This window comes from Rhinolophus sinicus, chromosome 16, assembly GCF_057876585.1.
Source record: "Rhinolophus sinicus isolate RSI-liver-muscle chromosome 16, RSI-T2T, whole genome shotgun sequence".
In the NCBI taxonomy this organism is placed as follows: Eukaryota; Metazoa; Chordata; class Mammalia; order Chiroptera; family Rhinolophidae; genus Rhinolophus; species Rhinolophus sinicus.
Window position 1 is genome coordinate 6,759,282 of NC_142516.1, and position 20,739 is coordinate 6,780,020.

General features: G+C 54.0%; 2 protein-coding genes across 33 annotated transcripts in view; one reads left to right on the plus strand and one right to left on the minus strand.

Moving 5' to 3' along the window:
* The first annotated feature begins 4 nt into the window (after window positions 1-4).
* Window positions 5-17,932, plus strand: GOLGA2 (golgin A2). Of its 9 annotated transcripts, XM_019728705.3 has the most exons (27): window positions 5-162; window positions 1,659-1,781; window positions 2,745-2,825; window positions 5,860-5,976; window positions 6,261-6,304; window positions 6,424-6,484; window positions 6,892-6,951; window positions 7,129-7,209; window positions 7,981-8,019; window positions 8,294-8,356; window positions 8,445-8,538; window positions 8,635-8,741; window positions 9,724-9,782; window positions 10,104-10,245; window positions 12,140-12,232; window positions 12,339-12,446; window positions 12,654-12,741; window positions 13,774-14,111; window positions 14,379-14,492; window positions 15,171-15,395; window positions 15,481-15,556; window positions 15,778-15,869; window positions 16,134-16,349; window positions 16,437-16,539; window positions 16,627-16,733; window positions 16,805-16,961; window positions 17,048-17,932. In XM_019728705.3, exons 1-27 carry the CDS (start codon window positions 115-117, stop codon window positions 17,263-17,265), a joined length of 3,054 nt encoding a protein of 1,017 aa, XP_019584264.3. In that variant the 5' UTR covers window positions 5-114; the 3' UTR covers window positions 17,266-17,932. The 9 variants fall into 9 exon arrangements, with proteins under 9 accessions (XP_019584264.3, XP_019584266.3, XP_019584267.3 ...); XM_019728707.3 differs by lacking the exon at window positions 7,129-7,209; XM_019728708.3 differs by lacking the exon at window positions 5,860-5,976.
* Window positions 17,933-18,564: 632 nt separating this feature from the next.
* Window positions 18,565-20,739, minus strand: part of DNM1 (dynamin 1) — a 40,194-nt gene continuing 38,019 nt past the window's right edge. For 9 of the 24 annotated variants that reach the window (XR_012495965.2, XR_012495963.2, XM_074331091.2 and 6 more), the window contains one exon: window positions 18,565-19,867. Coding sequence is in view for 11 of the 24 variants with exons in the window: in XM_074331091.2 (XP_074187192.1) it covers window positions 19,795-19,867 (73 nt within the window). In the remaining 13 variants the exon portion in view is untranslated. The remainder of the gene's footprint in view (window positions 19,868-20,739) is intronic. The other 15 variants (XR_012495966.2, XR_012495964.2, XM_074331086.2 and 12 more) reach the window with 3 other exon arrangements.

Sequence of the window (20,739 nt, forward strand, 5' to 3'; positions counted from 1 at the left end):
GGTCCCTCCTTTTGTGGCTCGGTGTCGCACTTGCGCCGTGGCGACCGGAAGCACCCCGCAGTGGGTGCCGGGTTGTAGCTCAAATGGTCCCGCCTCCTCCGCCCCCGTCCCGGGATGTCGGAAGAAACCCGACAGAAGAAATTGGCCGCGGCCAAGAAAAAGGTAAAACGTGCCGGGTCGCGGCTCCCTGACCCAGCCCAAGGCCCCTCCGACGGCTGGGCCGTGGCCAGAGTATGTGCTGCCTCGGAGGCACACGGGGCAAGCCCCTCGGAGCCTGTTGGCTCCCCACCAAAATCTCACCAGTCCCACCCCCCCACTCCCCGGCAGCCCGGCCCCCGCCCTCGCTTGTCGCTCCCGGGTGACTTTGGGCCGGTAACCCCCGGGACTCCCGGCTCGGCCCTAGTCTCCTGCCGCCAAGAACCGGACCTTCTGGGCTCCCTGGGCTCCGTGGGCTCCCTGGACTCCCAGTTGCTAAGGACCTCGGTCCGGGCCCTGCGCTCCCTTCCCCCTCCGCGGAGCGGCGACTCGGGCATCCATAGGGAAGAGTGGAATGTAGTTACGTCACAATCACCCTCGGAACCGTCTTTACAGCCGCGAGCCAGGTGTTCGATCTAAAGACCCAGCCTCCTAGTGTTTTGGCTCTCTCCGTTTTCTTTGGTCGCGGCACAAATTTCCACCTTGAAGGGGACTCGGCACTATGGGACCAGATCGGAGAGGTTTCAGGCTTCCTGTAGACTGTACCCCATCCTTAGACACTGGTAGTGTAAAAAGCCTACATTTCACTAGTGATCTCAAAACGTTGACCACATCTCTGCGTGGCAATGGGGAGAATGTGTTTACTTTGGTTTTCTCCCGTTTCCAGTCCCCAGAGAGTGTTTCTAATTTTTAATCTGAATTCTCTACCTCACGTTCTAATCATGCCCTATGATCCTGAGACCAGATTCGCCCTCAATCAGTGTTCTTTGGTGTGCGTTCTGCTTATCCTCTGTGGAGCAGATCCTGAGAAACTGCTCTTCACAGCTGGGAATCGTCCCCAAATCATCATCTCAACATGGGGGGCTCTGAGTGCCATAGGATAAATATGGGACTGAAGCATCGGTTTTGCTGGAGTCTCTTGAGAGAGAAAAACCATTTTTATATTAGTGTATTTAGGGATGACATTTACATAGGTTTGTAAGATTATAATAGACTTCTCTCAAAATGGTGCTTGAGTTGTCTTTGTTACAATCCCAGATTCACTGGGGGTGTGTCTTCACTGCCTTCTACCATTGGGCTACATTGACGTCAAAATTTGAGAAGTACCGCTGTGCATCTCTAATAGACGTATAAGAAAGGACCCTCATGTCTGATCACTTAAATGTTTACTTTTCCACCTCTGCCTCTGATTTTGCCCCCTGGCAGCTGCTGCTTTATGGCATAACCCCTGGAACTCAGCATCAGAAGACTGAATTTAAATTCCATTATTGCCTTTTTTTTTTTTTTTAAAGGCTATGTGATCAGTCCCTTTCTTCAGCCATGAAGTGAGAATTACAACACCTTGTAGGGTTGTTGTGGCATCACATCAAATGGCGAATATGAGTATTTTGTAAACTGGAAAGTAGGATGTGAATACAGGGCTTTATAGTTCTCGTGAGTCTTACTGCGTTTCCTTTCTGCAGTTGAGAGAATTTCAGAAGAAGAACAACCTTGCTGTTCCTTCAGGAGCTAAGAAGAAAAAGAAGAGTAACAATGGCAGTAACCCTGAGACAACCACTTCTGACGGTTGTCACTCGCCTGAGGAGGTGAGTCTTGGCTGGCCAGGCTACTGGGGATAGAAGACTAGAACTTAGTGGTTAGATTGTGGAAGAAGTGTCAGTACTGGTTAAGAAGTCCGGGTTTGAATCCTGTTTCTCCCTCTGCTAGGGATATGATTTGGGGAAATTCTTTAAGCTCTTTGGGTCTCTGTTTCCACATCAGTAAAATCCAGGTACTACTGTCTTACCCTTATGAAGTTTAAATGAGACTGTTGTTTCTATCTGAATCCCTTAATACAGAGCCTGGTGCAGAGTAAACATTCAGTAAAGGGTAGTTACTATTGGACTTACTGCTCTGGTGGTTTTCCTCATCCCCAGCCTCAAGGGGAAGCCACTTACCATCAGGGTCTCCCTTTAGGAAGCATCAAAGGAGCCCCCGGGTGTGGTGAGGAGAGTTCCAGGCACTGGATTAGGAGTTTCGAGTCCATCTCTGCCACAGCTTGTTGGGTAACCTCAGGAAAAGGACTTCCTCCCCTGGGCCTCAGTTTCCTCATCTGTAAGATGATATTGTTGAATCAGATAATGTCTTCCAAACTTATGTTTTAGCTGTAATCCCCTTTGGTCAAGCAAACCTTTAGTTGGAAATCTGGGTTTTAAAATGGAGATGAGGGTCTGGAGTCCTGCCAGGTTAGCCTCTAGCACCCTAGGCCTGAGGAGAGGGGCTAATGGGCGTATTCAGAGCTGCACTGGTCAGGTGACTCCACTCTTTGTGAGTGCATCGTTCAGGGGACTTTTCCATCTGTTCCTTGGCGTTGATTCCTGCCTCTGGCAAGGCAGCAAGCGGCTGTTTGGAATGATGGCACAGGCCGCGGTGTTGACCTTCTTCTCTCTCCTCCAGCATTCTATTTCCCAGAACCCATCTCTTCTCCCTTCCCTGACCCTCTTGCCTCTCTCTAAGCCACTTTTCTCTTTCTCTCCCTGCCCTTGTTTTTCCCTTTCTGCCTCCTGTAGATTCAGGACATTCTGAAGGTGCTGGTGTCCGACCTTAACCGCTCCAATGGGGTAGCGCTGCCCCCATTGGACAAGTGGAAGGTGAGGCATGCCGAGATCCCCTCTCTGGCTTGCTCTCTGTCAGCTCTGCACGCCCCCAAGGCTTCTCTGGTTTGGGGGATACTTTGCTTCCGGCTTCTTTTGTGTTGCTGTCATTAACCCTCGGCCTGTTCATGTCTGCTTTTTCACCTGCTTGGTTGACTGGGGTTTTTTTTTTCTCCCCCCATAACTTTTCGCATCTTGGAGAAGTTGAGATGTACCTTGAAGTTTGTTGTTTTTTTTTAATTAAAGTTTATTGGGGTGACAATTATTAGTCAAGTTACATAGATTTCAGGTGTACAGTTCTGTATTACATCATCTATAAATCACATGGTGTGTTCACCACCCAGAGTCAGTTCTCCTTCCATCACCATATATTTGTACCTTGAAGTTTAAAAGTAGTTCAGGAACAGTTTCCAGAGCAGGTATGTGGGATTTGGGCTTTTTGAGCCTCAAGTGTGAATGTCCAGTGGTGCTCTCAGACTAGGAGAGATTAAATACAACTAAACCTTCAGGTCAGCTTGTCCTGTGGACATCTGTCCCTAAAAGACCCATAGACCACAGAGCAGTTGGTGGTTTTTCGAGGTGACTCATTCATTTTGGCTTGAGAGTCGGCAACCTAGGATTAAGAGAGAGGGAGTTTGCATCGTAGTTACAAGTTTTGAGATTATTTTTTCAGAGAAACTAACTGTAAGAATGTGAGGTTAACCAAGCAATGGGGGATCAGGACGTCCTGCCCCTAGTCTGTTTCACAAATCAGCTGGACACTTAACCATATTCAGCGGGCCCTTGGTAGCGGAGGTACTTGGCTAAATGCCGGAGAAAGTAGGGGAACCAGAGGGAATGCCCACTGAGGGAGGCAGCCTCCACTGAAAGAAGCAAGACAGGATGTGGCAACATTCCAAATGCCCAACTGAGGGAGAGGTTGGTTTTAAGTGGACTTAAAGCTGGAGGGGGTGGCATTTCAGGTAGTATTCATCTCTGTGGAGAGAGGGGGAAATGGGAGTCCCAGGCCAAGGGCGTGGTGCAGGTAACGGCCAGGAGTGTGAGCTCCTGGAGCATAATGTGTGTTTATCAGGAGATGACCTTCTCCGGATGTGATGTTGGCACTTCCTCCTTAATTAACTTCCTTGGAGGACGTCTGCCAGGCCAGAGGAGTAGGGCTGAAATGGCACCAGATCCTGTTGGAGATGGGCATGGCGAGAGGGGCTGGGACTGAGCCCTGCTGGCTGGTGTTAGTCTTTCAATCATCAGGATTGCTCACGCCCAGTCCGTCCGCTCCCTGTAGGTGCTATGACTCACTTTGTCAGCTCAGAGGAGACGCTGAGTAGCACGGGGAGGGCAGCACCGGCCCAGAAGAGTCCTGAAGCCGAGTCTTTATGCTAATGTTTTGTGCCCACATTCCTTTGTCCTCCTGGAAATGAAGACCTAGACCCCGTAGTCCCTTCCTGTTTCCAAGTCCTCTCTCTATCAGTAACTGTTTCCCACTAAAGTTTTCTACTCCAGTAATGCAGGCCAGTGATGGCAGTATCCTGGGCAGAAATGATAGTATTTCCAGAAATGGGGACTCATGGAGAAATAAAAAATGTTTTTAATGGAATAGGACATTTGAGAGGAGTGGAGAATGTTTTTGTGAAACTCCAGACGTAGCTACAAGACTTAAAATTATGAAATAACTTGGTTGCTTACAACATAATCAGGTTATGTATATTTAAGTCCTCAGAAAAAGACTTTTTCCCCCTTCCGAGCTTTCTTGTGTCTTGTGCTAGGGATCAATGGGAACCCAAGAGAGACCCAGCGCTGGCGAGGGCCCGTGCCTGGGAGAGTGCCCGCCTCCCCCAAAGTCTCCTGCCTGAATCCCTGCTCCTAAGCTGTTAGAGACAGTTGTACAGGTTGGCAAAGCAACACCAGGTTCCAGGGTCAAAGGTCACAGCTTGGACAGTAAACACGCAACTAGCTTGACCCAACCTCAGCTTCCTCAGGCTTTGTAGCACTTGCTCTAAGGAGGTCAGCAGGTTGGGGTCTTCAGAGGCCAGGGCTGAGGGGTCTAGAGAGAGCAGGCAGCTATCTGCCCCCCCAGAGAGGTGCAGCCTCTTCCTCCTGGACCCAGTTTTGCTGGACAGGCCTTGGCTCCCCAGCGCGCTTTCCTCATCAAGCTTCAGTGTGTCACCCATCTTCCCCATCTCTTTGCCCATTTGTCCTGTTGGACGTTAGCTCTCTAGAGCCAGAGGCTTGGACTAAGTGTCCAGCCTGAGCCTGGGGGGAGGCTCGGTGGGGCTCTGGTCAAGCAAGTGAGTCCAGTTGGGGGAGACAGAGCAGCTTCTCCATGGCTCCTGGTCCTCAGGATTGTTCTTCAGGAAACCGAGAGTCACAGGGTAGACATCTTGCCTTTGGTTTCTTAGGTGGTTTCTTGGTTGGGGAGGTATTTGGAGCTAGGAGGTTGGGGTGGTGTTACCTTTTCCCTCTAGGAACAGGGAGAGGCTTCTAGTTGGGCAGCTTCTTTTCCAGAGAAGGCCTGAGTCGAGCAAACGCAGCCAGTGGTGGGGGAGGAGAGAGGGAGGAAAGGAGGCTGAGAGAGGAAAGAGGCAGAGGGCTGTGCTCACCACAGCTCCTTCTTTACCACTGCTGCCCTCTGCCCCGCAGGGGCCCACGGTGAGGGTCACTGAGGCACAGCCAGGCTTTCTGGAAGAACAGTGCCTTCCTTCTCCCTGACTTGGCACACCTTCCTTCCACCTGCTGTGGCTGCCACAGGGCAGACCCTGGTACTGTCTTTTGCTGAGGCCAGTGAGAACAAGGCCGCCGTCTGTTCACAAAGGAGGTCGTGCAGTCTTCTTTGAGCTCTGGCTGGCCAGACGCTCCAGAGCAGCCCCAGCCCTGGGCGAGCCACAGCCACACCCCAGAGTGGCTCCCAGCATGTGTGACTGTCACTCTGACTGCAGCAACACCTGTCCTACCCGCTCCGCACCCCCGCATCCATGGCAGCGAGATGCCATCTTTCCCGCATGGCCTCCTAACCCCTGGCTCTGTTCTGTGACAGGCGCCCAAAGACCGTGCCGCTCCTGCAGCACCACCTGCTGATGACACCATGTCCCCTGACGGTGTCGTTTACCCATGTGCTAGTCCCCCCCGTGTCACTAGCATGGCATCAACTCAGGTTTGTGCCTCTTCCCCCTTTGCCCACTGCCCCACTATATGTGTGCCCTTCCTCCTTCCCAGAAGACTGGAGCTACTATGGACTCTGCCCCTTTATTCAGATAGCATGGTTCCTAGGGCCAGCCAAGCACCCTTCCTGAGGCCTGGGATGGGGGAGGCCAAGACCAGATTTTTCCTTAAGGTTCGGGAAGATGGAAGGTTGTCGGAATGAGCTTGGCTCGCCCCACCCCCGGGTGGTTCTTATCACACGTTGAATGACCACCTCATGCGTTTCTTCCCAAACAGAACTATGATGCTGAAAATGGTCCTACTCCTCTGGAAGAAAGCACGTGAGTGTCTCCTATGGGGGCAGCCGTCCCTAGGCTGAGGGAGTCAGGCAGGCCGCTGCCCGTGACCCTTTCTTTCCCATCGAGCCTCCTGCTCCCCTGACTCCTGTGTTCGTCCTCAGATTTTCATCTACCGAGGGCCTGCGTCAGCTTTCGCAGCAACTCAATGGTCTTGTTGCCGAGGTACCCCAGAAACTGGAGCCTAGAGGGGGTTGGAGGGGCAAGGACAATATGATAGAAACTGAGGCAAGGCAGAGGTTCCTAAGAGGAAGGGACGGTGCTGGGAGCAGCCTGCTGGGCTGGGTAGCGTGTTTAGCTCGTCATTCCTTCTCGAGTCGCCTCTTTGAAGCTGTGCAAATTCAGGAGCTGGACCGCAAGATGGCTTACGTCATTTTATCCTGCTGCAGGGAGCACAGGATGAGAGCTGCTTAGGAGGGGTGGGGTAAGGGGGAGATAAGAACCGGGAGAGGCTGGCGCAAAGGGGTTACAGGAAGAGGGGGCAAAATTAGGCGGAGAAGACAGGAAGTCGGAGCGCTTCGGCGTGGAGGGGACAGAGAGCATCTCCATGTGAGCTTTCTTGTCTCTCCCAGTCTGCGTCCTACGTCAACGGGGAGGGCCTAGCATCTACTGCTGATGGAAAGGTTCTGGAGGTGAGTGGCCCTGGACTGTGGCCCAGTGGCCCTGTAGGCCAGCCCCTCCCCCTAAAGCAGGGACTGGGTGCCCCGCTGCCAGCTGAGACAGCCCAGACACCCCCCAACCCTAATGATTGCTCTTTCTACCTCTCCCCCCACTCTTCCTCCAACTCCTCCTATCTGCATGCGCCTCAGAGCCGGTACCAAGAGCTAGCTGTAGCCCTGGAGTCCAGCAAACTAGGAAATAAACAACTCAGTAGCAAGATAGAGGAATTGGTAAGAGTCCAGGGGGGGTCCCCTAATTCCACACTGCCAATTTGGGGCTCTGAAGAAAGGGGCTGGTGGCCTCTGGTGCCAAGGGAGAATGGGGTACTGGGGGCCTAGGTCTCAGCTGGAGGGACCCTAGAACACGGAGCATGTGGTATGGCTTTTTCTGTGGCTGCCGCCTTTGCCTGCTCTGCTCTCTGTCCTCCAGCCACCCCTGCTTGAGACCTCTCCACACTTGCCCTGGTTGCTCTATTGCCTTTGGGGAAAGCACTAGCTTTACTGTTCTGTTCTGGCCCTGACTCCGCCCCAAATTTGCTGCCTTTGACCTTGAACAAGTCACTTCTCTCTGGGCTTCAGGTTCCTGAGGAGGTAGAATTAAAGGGTCCATAGAAGTTCAAAAGAATCAGAGACTTAAAGGTCCTTTTCGTTCCTGTCTCTCTGCTACTGAGAATAGAACCCAGCCTGTGCTGTGTGCTCAGTGAATATTCTATGAATGAATGCACCCTTCCAGACCATGAGCTGGCAGAAGGGGTGGCCTTCCCTTCTCAAACCCCATTTCTAGAGGTTTATGTCCTTATCTCCTCTCACGGGAATCTGGATTGAGATGCTCTTTGCTGCAGCTGGGAGCAAAGCTACCCAAGGCCCAAAGTCTCTGCTTGAACTTCCCCGTGAACTTTCCCTTTAAACCCCATTCCTGGCCCTTGCCCGTCCCTCTTTCTTGGTCTGGGGAGCGTAGGAAGGGGGACAACTTCAGTTACCTTCCTTTGACTCTTCCCACAGGAACAACAGAATCGCGAAACTCTGGATCAACTAGAAAAAGTAATGTGATTTCTTTGCTCATTATACATGGCTGAGGGGTTTGGGAAGGACTTAGACGTAGAGGCCCATTCTTATCTCACCTGCTCCCAGCCTGCAGAAAGAAAGGGCCTGCCTCACCCTTCCTGGCCCCACCCCAATCTGGCCTCAAGGGTGGGCCTGCTCAAGGGTGGGCCTGTCCAATCTGGCCTCAAGGGTGGGCCTGTTCTGGGGGCATGTCGTTTGCTGTTTCATCCCTGTCTCCTCCCAGTAAGATAACGTTTCTTTTTTCCTCCAGGAGAAGGAGGAATGTGAGCAAATGCTTGCGAATGAAAAAGGGGCTCTAAGAAAACAGCTGCAGGTGAGTGGAGTGGAGGGTATGCCCTCATGTCCCCTAGGGAACATGTCTTTTCCTCTTTTTCAGCACTTGTTTGGCTTTTCTCCCAAAGGTTCATATCCAGACGATAGGGATACTAGTGTCTGAGAAGTCAGAATTACAGACAGCCCTGTACCATACTCAACACGCAGTCAGGCAGAGAGAAGGTGGGAATCTAGCCGCCCTGTCCTCCTTGAGCCCAGCAGCACATGGGCAGACCTCCAGTGGCATTCCTTCCTTGGGCTCCATTTCTGCCATTCCAGGAATGGCGGAGGAGTTTGCTGGTCGCCTGCAGTCTTCCCAGCAGCGCATCAAAGAGCTGGAGCGGATGCTGTCTACCTTGTCCTCGCAGCAGAAACAGGCGAACAGGGTGAGCCTAGCAGCCCACCCAGCCACTGGAGGCGCAGCTGCCCCGAAGGGGGACAGCCTCAAGGTCCCTTCTGTAGGGTGGAGTGTCTTGCTGCTCAGAACGCAGCGCAGGCCATTTCTCGCTGCTTTGAGGTTGTGTGGTTGTTAGAAGGAACCCGGGGGTGAGTTGTTTGCTGTGTGGGTTGGGGTGCGCTGTCTCCCCAGCGAGCACTGGGTGCCAGCCCTGCCCCAGCTCGCTGTGGGCCTGGCCAGGAGTGAGGTGTTTGGGCTGCATAGGTAGAGATTAGTGTTTTCAGTGTGTTATCCTGTGTGCAGAAAGCGAAGAGGTATGTGTGAGAGGGATAACACAAGCCGTGTCCGAAAAGGTTCATAAAACCCAGGGAGAGGACCACAGTGGCTGGGAGACATGTCCCTTCTGAGTGCAGGGCTATGTCAATGTATCATCCATTCAAAAATTGAACAAAAGATTCCAATACACATTTAATTTCCCCTCTTATAATGCGCTCCCACCCCAGGAAGAAAATGGGGTTCAAGAATCAGACAGACCTGAGTGTTCAGTCGTAGCTCTGTGATTTTAGGCAGGCGACTTAACCTCTGATGCGCTGTGTTGTTCACCTGTGAAATGGAGATAATAATAGTAACTGCCTCCGATGGTGCGTGTGAGGATTAAAAGGGTTAATACGGTGCCTGGTAAGCGTTCAACAAAGGTTTAAAAGTGACGATGGTAATAGTAACAACAACAGCAGTACTATCTGCTATCTCTGGGCCTCTGTCAGCAGCTGTGAATTAGATCTCTCTACCTGCCGCTTCCACCCTTACCGGGTTCTTCTCAAAAGCAGAGGAGAACGTGGGCATGGAAGTGCTTTGAAAACCCGGAGTGACTCCGGGTGAGGAGGTGTCGCTATGGACTTACTGTAGCTGCTGTTAGTCTGAGCTACGTCTCCTGCCTGCCCAGGCCTGACCTGGCCTTTTTGTATTTGCAGCAAAAGGACGAATTAACCAAAGACCGGGACACCCTCACGGTGGAGCTTGTGAAAAGAAAGTAGGAAGGGGGTGGGGGAGGGGATGGGGGGGCCCTGGGCTGGGTGACGTGCTGGGAAGCGGGAGGGCCACGAGCAGCATGGTGAGGCCGTCGCCCCCGTGGACGGGTGCAGAGCCAGCTCTAGTCCCAGCTGTGTTACCGGCTTAGGCTGGGCCTCATGCAACGCACATCCTCTCTATGGCCTGTCACTTGTGACTTTTGATCCCAGGGCCCCTTCCAGTGCCGCTATTCTGTGGTTCTTTGGTGAGGGCAGTGGGGCAGTCACCAAAGCGGTCCTTTCTGTTCTTTATTCATGCCATTTTCCACTGCCCCTGGTCACAGCCATACCATTGATGACCTAAAGCAGCAGAAATCAGAACTGGAGGAGAAGCTTCGGGTCTTGATGACCGAGAAGACGGCCATGCAGACTGGGACGGAGGAGCTGCAAAAGAAGCTGGAGATGTCAGAGCTCCTGCTGCAACAGGTGAGGGGCTGCAGCCCCAGGGACTCCAGGCCCCGCCGCCCTCCCCCCCACCCCCCAGCCGGGAACTAGAAAATTTAGACCCTTCTTCTGGTCCTCCATAGAATGCTCTAGATTTTGATTAAAAAATCTCTAACGTGGGGTCCTGCCCAGAACTGCGGGATCAGAGTCTCAAGGATACGGCTTATTTATTGTTTAATGCACTCTGTTGAAAACCATCGTTTTATAGATAACATTTGTCAGGCTGGCCCATGAATCTGGTTACTTCTTTTTGGGGCCAAGCCACCGGTAATCGGTGTCTGGGTCAGAGAGCTCCTCCTCTTCAGTTTTTCTTCACACTGAAAATGCCCTGCCTTCATGTAACTTCCTTCCACTGGGGTCTTTCTTCTCTCCAGAATAACACAGGAAAAGTGGCATCTTTTTTCCAAGACAGACCTTCAGATACTTTAAAAGGGGGTGTGTGTGTGAGTTCCCCGTCCTTCCTACCGTGTTTCCCCGAAAATAAGACTGGGTGTTATACTGTATTTCCCCGAAAATAAGACCGGGTCTTATATTAACACGCTGTGTACGGATCACGAGAATCTTCGTTTTTTTCTGAGCCATGCGTTAAGGACGGATAACGAGAATTCTCGTTTTTACTGTTGACTCTTTTTACTTTGCACATTTTATTGAATTATTTGTGTTTCGTTAATAACAAAGGAAGCTGCTTTCTGCAGTATCACACCAGGAGGGATTACTAACATCATAGGTGAGTAAATCCTAAAAAATTCCATAGAAAAATAATAAATGACATAGAAGCATTTATACTTTAAAGAGAAGAGTGCATTTTAGAGTAGTTTCTTTTAAAAACCTGCCGGAACAGAGGGGTATGAGGGATTTAAACCCCGCCGTACGCAACGTGTTAATTTTTGCTCCAAAAGACGCATTAGGGTGTATTTGCAGGGGATGTCTTATTTTTTTTCATGTATAACAATCTACATTTATTCAAATACAGTCATGTCATCATTTTCTGGAACATCGTCATACCGTACTAAATGCTTCCGTCTGGCTGACAATCTTAACTGGGGCTTATTTTCGGGGTAGGTCTTATTTTTGGGGAAACACGGTAAGATCTTTTTGGAGCTTAACAGCCCCAGCTCATTCAACCATTTTTCATGCTATCATCCTCTTGATTGCTCTCCTGGATGTGACCTGATTGTCAGCGCTCCTCTATGGGACCCCAGAGTGAAATTAATCTGGCCTGGGCAGCAGACAGCTCTTACTACCTCCTCGCCTCTCGTCCCATTCATCCATCCACTAGGGGGCAATCTTTATGCCTGGTCCTGCAATAGGCAGTCTAATAAATGGGCTACCAGAGATAAAAGAAGTCAGAGCTTAAGGGTGCTTTGACCCAACCACGCCACTTTGAGGACCAGCACCCGTGTGTAGCCTTACTCATTATAGCCACCTAGGTAAAGGTATGTTGACAATATGCTATATTCATATATAGGACTACTGTGCAACCGTTACAAAAATTAAATATACCTGGTATGCAGCAAAGTGAAAATAAGTTGTAGAACCACATATGATAGAACCACAAAACAACACAACTGTAATGTGCATTCATTAAACGTGTTTGTATATATATATAGAGAGAAAGGGTCTGGAAGGATACACACCAGATTGGTGGGGTTGGGGGCTAGAGGAAAGGTTGGGAGGACTTGGAACACTTACTGTCTGAATAGTTTACAATGAGTATTTAGTAAATATAAACCCTGTCGACGTGGTACAATAACATAAGGAAAGAAATCTTTATAGACCCTGAGTAGCACGTGGTTCCTAGCTCAGACCCTTTTGGGGAGGCATTGCATGGAACAGCCTGGGTCCCCCAGATCTAACCTCATTTTTCACCATCCAGTTTTCTAGTCCTTCTGAAACCCCTGGTGATGGCAAGCAGCAGTTACAGCAGGCCCTGGAGGAGCGAGCACAGCTGGAGATATATGTGGGGCAGGTGAGGCTTTGTACAGGGAGGAGTGTGGAAGGAGATGACCCCAGGTGGCCAGGAGCAGGTGAGGCCCAGTGGCAGCCCCTGCTAATGTCTATACTCATTCTTGCAGCTGCAGGATTCGCTGAAGCAACTGCAGATGGAGAGAGACCAGTATGCAGAGAATCTAAAAGAAGAGAATGACATTTGGTACCGAAGGATGCAACAGATGACAGAGCAGGTGACGTGACCTTCTCAGATCGGTCACCCCACCTTAGATAGGTCACTTGATCTTTCTGGGTATCTGTCAAATGGGAATCCGATCACTTGCTGTATGCAGCCAGAGGCAGATGTGTGTGTTTTGTAGATGGGGGTAGAGAGGGAGATGGTCGCCTGGCCATTCCTCCATCCCCTCCCTCCATACTTTCCTTCCCCTATGTTTGGGCAGATGCACAAGTTAGGTGAGGAGAAGGAGCAGAGCATGAATCAGGTGCGGGAGCTGGAGGCCAGCTTGGCTGAGCTGAGGAACCAGATAGGTAAGCCGAGGTTGGAGGGATCTGGGAGCAGGATTTGTCGGGGGAGCTGATGAGGGTGGCTAGAATGCCCCCGAGGAGGTGGGTGGATGGAAGGGCATTGTGGCAAAGGGAAAGAGGTCTGTACCAGGAGTTGGCAAGTCTTGCAATCTCACTGAGCCTCAGTGTCCCCATGTACAAAAAAAGGCTAGAGTGCCCACTGTCAATCACCACATGGTCTTGCACATAAAAATGTAAAGATCTCTATTTGAAAATGTCTTGAAAGATTGAAGATCACGTGAGCGTGAGGAATTATTAGTTAGGAAACCAAGATTTGGGGTGAGGAGGCTGAGTTAGGAGCTGTGGATCAAGAATAGGGTTTTTGAGGGCCGGCCCGGTGGCTCAGGCGGTTAGAGCTCCGTGCTCCTAGCTCCGAAGGCTGCCGGTTCGATTCCCACATGGGCCAGTGGGCTCTCAACCACAAGGTTGCCAGTTCAATTCCTCGAGTCCCATAAGGGATGGTGGGCTCTGCCCCCTGCAACTAAGATTGAACACGGCACCTTGAGCTGAGCTGCCTCCCGGATGGCTCAGTTGGTTGGAGCGCGGGCTCTCAACCACAAGGTTGCCAGTTCAATTCCTCGACTCCCGCAAGGGATGGTGGGCAGCGCCCCCTGCAACTAAAAAATTGAACACGGCACCTTGAGCTGAGCTGCCGCTGAGCTCCCAGATGGCTCAGTTGGTTGGAGCCTGTCCTCTCAACCACCTGGTTGCCGGTTCGACTCCCGCAAGGGATGGTGGGCTGTGCCCCCTGCAACTAGCAACGGCAACTGGACCTGGAGCTGAGCTGCGCCCTCCACAACTAAGACTGAAAGAACAACAACTTGAAGCTGAACAGAACCCCCCACAACTAAGATTGAAAGGACAACAATTTGACCATTGTTCCCCAATAAAAGTCCTGTTCCCCTTCCCCAATAAAATCTTTAAAAAAAAAAAAAAAAGAATAGGGTTTTTGAGATTTTAGAGGCAGAGGTCCTGATGGTATGCTTCCTTTCTCAGCTGTCCCCCCACCCCAGGACCCCCCAGCAGGGCCCTCAGAGATGGAACAGCAGCTTCAAGCTGAGGCAGAACAGCTACGAAAGGAACTAGAGAGCCTGGCAGGGCAGTTGCAGGCCCAGGTACAAGACAACGAGGGTCTGAGTCGCCTGAATCAAGAGCAGGAGCAGCGGCTGCTGGAGCTAGAGCGGGCGGCCGAGAGCTGGGGGCAGCAGACCGAACAGCACAAGCAGATCCTGGAGAACATGCAGAGTGACCGCGTCACCATCAGCCGAGCACTATCCCAGAACCGCGAGCTCAAGGAGCAGCTGGCTGAGCTGCAGAACGGCTTCGTCAGGCTGGTGCGCAGCCCCACCTGCCCGGCCTGCCTCCGCCTTGTCAAGTCCTTAGGCACAGGGCGAGACACAACCCCTCTGGGCCTTTGTTTTTCCACCTTTAAAATGGGGTGGTGCAGGCCCTAAGTGAAGTGGTGCCTACGGAGACTCCCTGTGACCCAGAGAGCCCTGCTCCCATGATTTTCCACCCTTCCCTGAGCTATGGGAGGGGGATACCATGTTCTGGGGTCTCCACCTGCATGGGGTGGCTGCTGATGGCGTCTCTCTCTCCAGAGCAATGAGAATATGGAGATTACCACCGCGCTGCAGTCAGAGCAGCACGCCAAGAACGAGCTGGCCAAGAAGCTGGGCCAGCTGCAGGAGAAGCTGGGGGAGCTGAAGGAGACGGTAACCTTGCCCCAACTGAGAAGTGCTCGGGGATAGGCACCAGCCTCTGGGGGCGGGGAGGCACTTGGGCAGGGATGAGCTGGGTGCCAGGGCCGGAACAGAGGCAGCTCCAGCGTAGAGATACAGGTTACCCCCGAGTTCTCCAGAGCCTGTGACTGCTTGTTGCTCCCTGCCATCTGACCTTTAGAGGTGGATAACTCTGCATCGTCCTCCCTCCTAGAGGCCTTGAGCCCAATTAGAGAAGAGATGTGGATGGTGGACGATGGGTGGCTCCTTGCAGTGAGCCCTGGGTGCTAACCTCAGCCCCCCTGGTTGCTATTCATGTCACATCTCTAAGCCTCAGTTTCCTTAACTAAAGGGGAGACTAGCATTTTCCTCATAGTGGCACTGAGGACGCAGTGAGAATCAGGACGTACAGCGTCCGGCATTTAGTGTAGATGCTGGTTGGTGCACTCTGCTTTCCACCAGTCTGGCTCAGACTTAAAATAGGTTGTTACGAGGTGTGAGGCTGGGTGCAGGTGAGATGGGGTTCTGCGCAAGGGAGTCAGTCACTGAGGCCCTGGAGTGAGGACGTCGGGCCTGGGCAGGTGGCCGAGCCCCTCCGTGGTTACTTCAGGCACAGGCTCAGAATCGGGAAGCAAGCCACCCCATGTCCTCACTCCCGGGGGCTCCTCGCAGGTGGAACTGAAGAGCCAAGAGGCGCAGAGTCTGCAGCAGCAGCGGGACCAGTACCTGACCCACCTGCAGCAGCACGTGGCCGCCTGTCAGCAGCTGGTCACGGAGAAAGAGGTGCTGCACAAGCAGGGCCTGCTGCAGACCCAGCTCATCGACCAGCTGCAGCAGGAGGAGAGTCAGCGCAAGGCGCAGGCCGACGTGCTCCGCCAGGAGCTGCAGGAGGCCCAGGTGAGGGATTTGCGTGCTGGGCTGGGCCCCGAGTGGGAAGGCCTGCAACCCGTGTCCTTTCTCACTCTCTTTCCTGGCCCCTTAGGGGCACCTGAAAGCTGCCACCCAGCAGAACCAGAAGCTGCAGGCCCAGCTGAGCCTGATGGCTTTGCCTGGGGAAGGTAATTGGGACTGCCCAGAGGGAGCGGACAGAGCCCCGGAGCAGGGGGACCCTTAGCAGCATAGGCTTGAGTTAGAAGAGCCCTTAGGACAGCGAGTCCATTTCCTCCGGGGACTGGCAAGCCCAGGGTCGCGCAGTGAGGCGGGGCAGAGCTGGGCCCTGTTGCTGGGCTGCTCCACCTCCTTTGGGGGGTTGCCTGAGGACCCTGTGGCTGCCCCACAGGAGACGGACTGGACAGTGAGGAGGAGGAGGACAGGGAGGCTTCCCAGCCAAAGCTGAGCACACCGGAGGACCTAGATAGCCCAGAGGCCATGGTGAGCCGACCTCCCTGCCCCTTCCCATCCCACCGTCGTGCCTCTCTCAGGTCCCTCCCAAGACACCCTCTTACCTGTTGGCTTCCGCCCTCTGACTTCTCTTGATTCCCCACCTCCCCTGGGAGCCAGTGGTCAGCCACCGCGCAGTCCTTGAACCACAGGTGTGCCCAGAGGCCCCGAGGAGCGGAGATCCTCTGCCTCCGCGCCCCTCCGTGTCCTGAGCATTCCCCCCTACAAAAGCACACACGCACCTCTTGCCCTCAGGTGGCATTTTTAAACTCGGCCTTAGCCAGTGCTCAGGAAGAGCAGGCACAGCTGCGTGGGCAGCTGAAAGAGCAAAAGCTGCGCTGCCGGCGCCTGGCTCAGCTGGTAGCCCCGTCCCAGCGCGAGCTGGAGGAGGCCCCGGGCCCCAGCACTGGCGGGGAAAGCGTGCCTGTGGAGACCCACCAGACCCTCCAGGTGGCCATGGACAAACTGCAGGTGAGAGAATGTCCCTCAGCAATGGGCGGGCGGGGTGGGGCGCGGTGGGTGGGGCCAGCCGCGCCTGAGCCCGCTTGTTGGCTGCAGAGCCGCTTTACGGAGCTCATGCAGGAGAAGGCGGATCTGAAGGAGCGGGTAGAGGAACTGGAGCATCGCTGCATCCAGCTGTCTGGGGAAACAGACACCATCGGTGAGTGGGAAGGCCAGGGCAGGGGCATTGTATGGTGGATGGGGAGCCTGACGCCTGAGCCCTGTCCACCTGCCCACCCTCCTGCAGGAGAGTACATCGCCCTCTACCAGAGTCAGAGAGCCGTGCTGAAGCAGCGGCACCGCGAGAAGGAGGAGTACATTAGTCGGCTGGCTCAGGACAAGGAGGAGATGAAGGTAGAGGCCCTGCGCATGTCTGCAGGCGGGGTGGGAGCGGGGGTGCCGGTGCTGAGCGCCTCTCCCTCCAGGTGAAGCTCCTGGAGCTGCAGGAGCTGGTGTTGCGCCTGGTGGACGAGCGTAACGAATGGTATGGCAAGTTCCTGGCGGCTGCCCAGAACCCTGCCGGCGAGCCCCCTGCAGTGCCCCCAGCCGCCCAGGAGACTGGTGCTGCTGGCAGCCAGGATGGTGAGTAGAGCCCTCGGGAAAGGCAGGCAGGCAGGCAAGAGCTCGGCTTGCCCAGCGCTCTGAGCCCTGCCTCCCTTTCCCCAAAGATCTTCGCGAGGTGAGCCTCGCTGACAGTGGGGAGCCTATCCAGGGAGAGGCCCTGCAGGGCTTGGCTACCCCTGAGAACCCCACCGCGCAGCAGATCATGCAGCTGCTACGAGAGATCCAGAACCCCCAGGAGCGCCCAGGCTTGAGCAACAACCCCTGCATCCCTTTCTTCTACCGAGCCGATGACCACGACGAGGTGAAGATCATGGTGGTCTAATAACCCAACACTAGCAGACAAAACTGGACCGTCTCCACCCCATCCTGTCACCCCTTCCTGGTTACCCTTTGATCGCTAGACTAGCCAGATAGGACCCCTGAGAAGGGTATGATGAGCTCCCTGCCTGCTCGGGGAGGTACACACCTATGGATCCCTTGGCCCCTTGGCCGGGGCTGTCTTAATCTCTGGGCTGTTACTAGTTTCAGAAAAACGAAGAGCCAGAGGTAGTTTATTTAGGAGGCTTTTCCTCACCCCCACCAAGCAGTCCTTCAGAGGGGCTCATGCATCCTCTACTCAGAGGCACTTTGGGGCATAAGTGCCCCCCTCGCCCAGTTAGACAACTGGGCAGCACTCTCACAGGCCTGGGGACAGTTGGGGCTCACCAAGGTCGGGCACGGGCATGGCTGGTGGTGGGGTGGGCTCCCTTCCTCAGTGTATATATTATATCTATGTAACATTTTGTATATTCTGGGAGTAGGGCAGCCCCCTATATCATAACGGAGGTCGGAACTGGCAAATGGGGAGCAGTTTCTATTAAATATTTGGGGTGAGGGGAAACTTATTTATTGATAGTATAGGATAGATGGAGACAGGGACGGGGGTTATGCCCGGGTGATTTGACTCCTGTTTTTTGCTTTTTATTTCGGAATAAATGGATTTAGCCATACTGCTTGGCTTTGCATGTTCCTATTTCAGGTCACTGGGTCCTGGGTTCCCTGCCGTGGGCACTGAGCAGGGAGCAGATCCTGTCAGCAGAGGGCAGGTTTCTGCACTGTGTCTGAGCATGTCCAGTGGGCTGGTCGAGATCTGGGCCTGGTACTGCATGCTGCTTGGTGAAGCCTGGGGGGACCTCAAGGGGATTGCCATGGGGCTCTAAGGGGCAGTCCTGCCCTAATGGCTGACAGACCCAGAAGCCTGCTCTAAACTTGGGGAGGGAAAGCAGGGTGCCAGCACTCAAGAGCTGACTTCCAGGCCAGATGGTTTCCGTTCCATGACCCTTGACCCTGCCCTCTTTGGGGGCCTGTTTGTCCTGTCCTTCCACAGTGCCCACCCATGCCCCACATTATCCCTTCAGGCTGAGTTGGTGGCCCTGTACCCTAGTGGCCAGAGCAGGGTTCACAAGATGAGGACCTGCTAACTTCCAGGTGCTTTCCTAGTAGGCCTTGGAAAGGACAGGGCCTTGTTTCACCACTCCTTACAGCACCCGAGCAATAGCTGGTCCCTTCCCCACCCCGGAACCCCCATGTTTAAACCTTCACCTCTCCCTGACTGCCACAGAAAACAAGCCAGCAGAGGACACACTGTTGCCCATTGTCCAGAAATGGGTTTTATTGTCAGCCAAGAGACAGCAAGACGTAGTGGTCAGAACCACACAGCTGCCTGTACAGCACCTCCACACTCGGGGGAGGGATGGGAAAGCGGCAGAGGGGAGCTGGCTGTCCACAGGCTGGGCATGACAGGGAGGGTCATCGGAGGTGGCACACTTTGGAGAGGGGGGTGTCAGGGTGACAGTGTTCCCTTGTAATTGGGCCACAAGACTCCAAGGACAGCACGGTGATTCCCAGCATTAGAGGCGAGGCTATGGCGGCCATTTGTGTGTGTGTGTGTATGTGTGTGTGTGTATTTTATATATATATATATATGTATGAGTATTTATAGATATTTATAGAACGGGCAGGAGCAACACCACAGAGGGGCACAATTTTCACCAACGTCACGCTGGGTATGTCAGCTCACCACTACAACAGACTAGGTCACAGATGAAAGGGGGAGGCTTTGGGGCTGGAGCCACTGTCAAGTCACAGGACAGCCGTCCAGGCAGGCTTGGAAAGGGAGGTCTCCGAGGAATAGAAGGGATCTGGTTAGAGGTCGAAGGGGGGCCTGGGGCTCTCAGGACGGGACGGACTTGCCTGACCCGATCGGCTGGCAGTTGGAGAGAAAGCAGAGAGAACAGGAGAGAGAAGGAGGGAGAGAGCTGGTAAGGCAAGGGCGACCAAGCCCAGCAGGGGTAGGACGGCAGGGCAGGGGAAGAAGAAGCAGGTGGGTGTGGGCAAGGGTTCTGGAATAGAGGAGAGAGACAAAAAGGAAGGAGGAAGGGAGGAGCTGGAGATGGGTGTGGGTCAGAGCTTCACGGGGGTCTGGGGTGGGGTCTGGGCTGGAGGCTGGGGCGGCCCTCCCCCTGCCACGCACACTGGTCTCTCACACACCACCAGGCAGCACATCCACAGCTCCAAACACGTTCAGACCCATCTGGCTTCCCTCTTCTCTGGTCCCCTTATCTTGCAACCCACTGGCCCAGGGCCGCCCCTAGCCTCAGGGAGTATGGGGCTGTGAGCCCCATGGGACAGCCACCAGGCCCGATGGAAAAGACAGGAGAAAGAACACTGTTTGAACCAGGAGGGCAAAGCGAAAAGGATGGCTGGAGGGAGCACTGGAGGCCCCTCTGGGTGGGCAGAAAGCCCGGGAGTCCTCTGAAGGGACTCTGGGGAGGCAGGGAGGGGAGGCAGCCGGATGCCAGTGGCCATAGGTTTATAAGTCTAAGAGGGGAGCCTCAGCTGGTCGGGGGACCGCAGGTCGTGTAGGTGAGGCTGGGCCCTTCCTGCTGAGGAAAAGCAGAAGAGCAAGAGTCAGTGGCAGGGCCAGAGTGGCAGGCAGGTTCACTGGCTGAGTTTTGTGACTCAGCCAGGGTGGAACTCCGAGAAGCTGATTTGCCCAGGTCAGCAGACATAGTCATCCCCTTGGCTGAAGGGTGTAGGTCACCCCTAGGAGCAACAAGCTCCCCATGGGGGAGCAACCACCCCCACAGACTGGGGGTGGTGGTTTCTCTGGAGGCAAAGATGCTGCCTTCAGTTGAGCGCTAGCAGGTGTGACAATACCAACGAGGCAGGGGCAGCGATTGTGGAATCCTGCTTTGCCTGGGAGCCACGTTCTGGGCTGATGGTATGGACAGGACCTTCAGGCTTTCAGAAATCATCAAACAACCAGAACCTTCGGCCCAGATCGCTGTTCAATTGCTGACACGACAGAGGTGGGACTCTGACCTCCTCTGCCCTATTGTGGATTTGGTTCCCAGAGCTACCAGGCTGCGAGCTGGCTGCCCTGCCCCAGCAGCGTGGCTCAGATTGGGGAATGACTATGGCACCCTCAGGGTGAAGTTCTAGGGTCTCTGGCTGCCTGAGTCCAGCCCCACATACAACTCCCTCCAGGCTCCCTGCCTCGACACCATAAACCATGAGCTCTCTGCCCTCTGACAGCTCCAGAGAGCACCCATGTCTGCCGGCTTGGGTGCAGAGCCTGTCCCAAGAGCTCCCCAGGCTCAGCCATGGAGGTCTTGAGCAGTGGCACTGAGTCCCGAGGCTCGCTGAGGAGGTAGGTGAGAGAGCCAGCTGGCAGTGAGGACAGGAAGAAGAAAGAATAAGTCTGGAGCTGCAGAAGGGAGAGGGAGGGGAGCCTGGCTCTGAGGTCCCAGGTGTG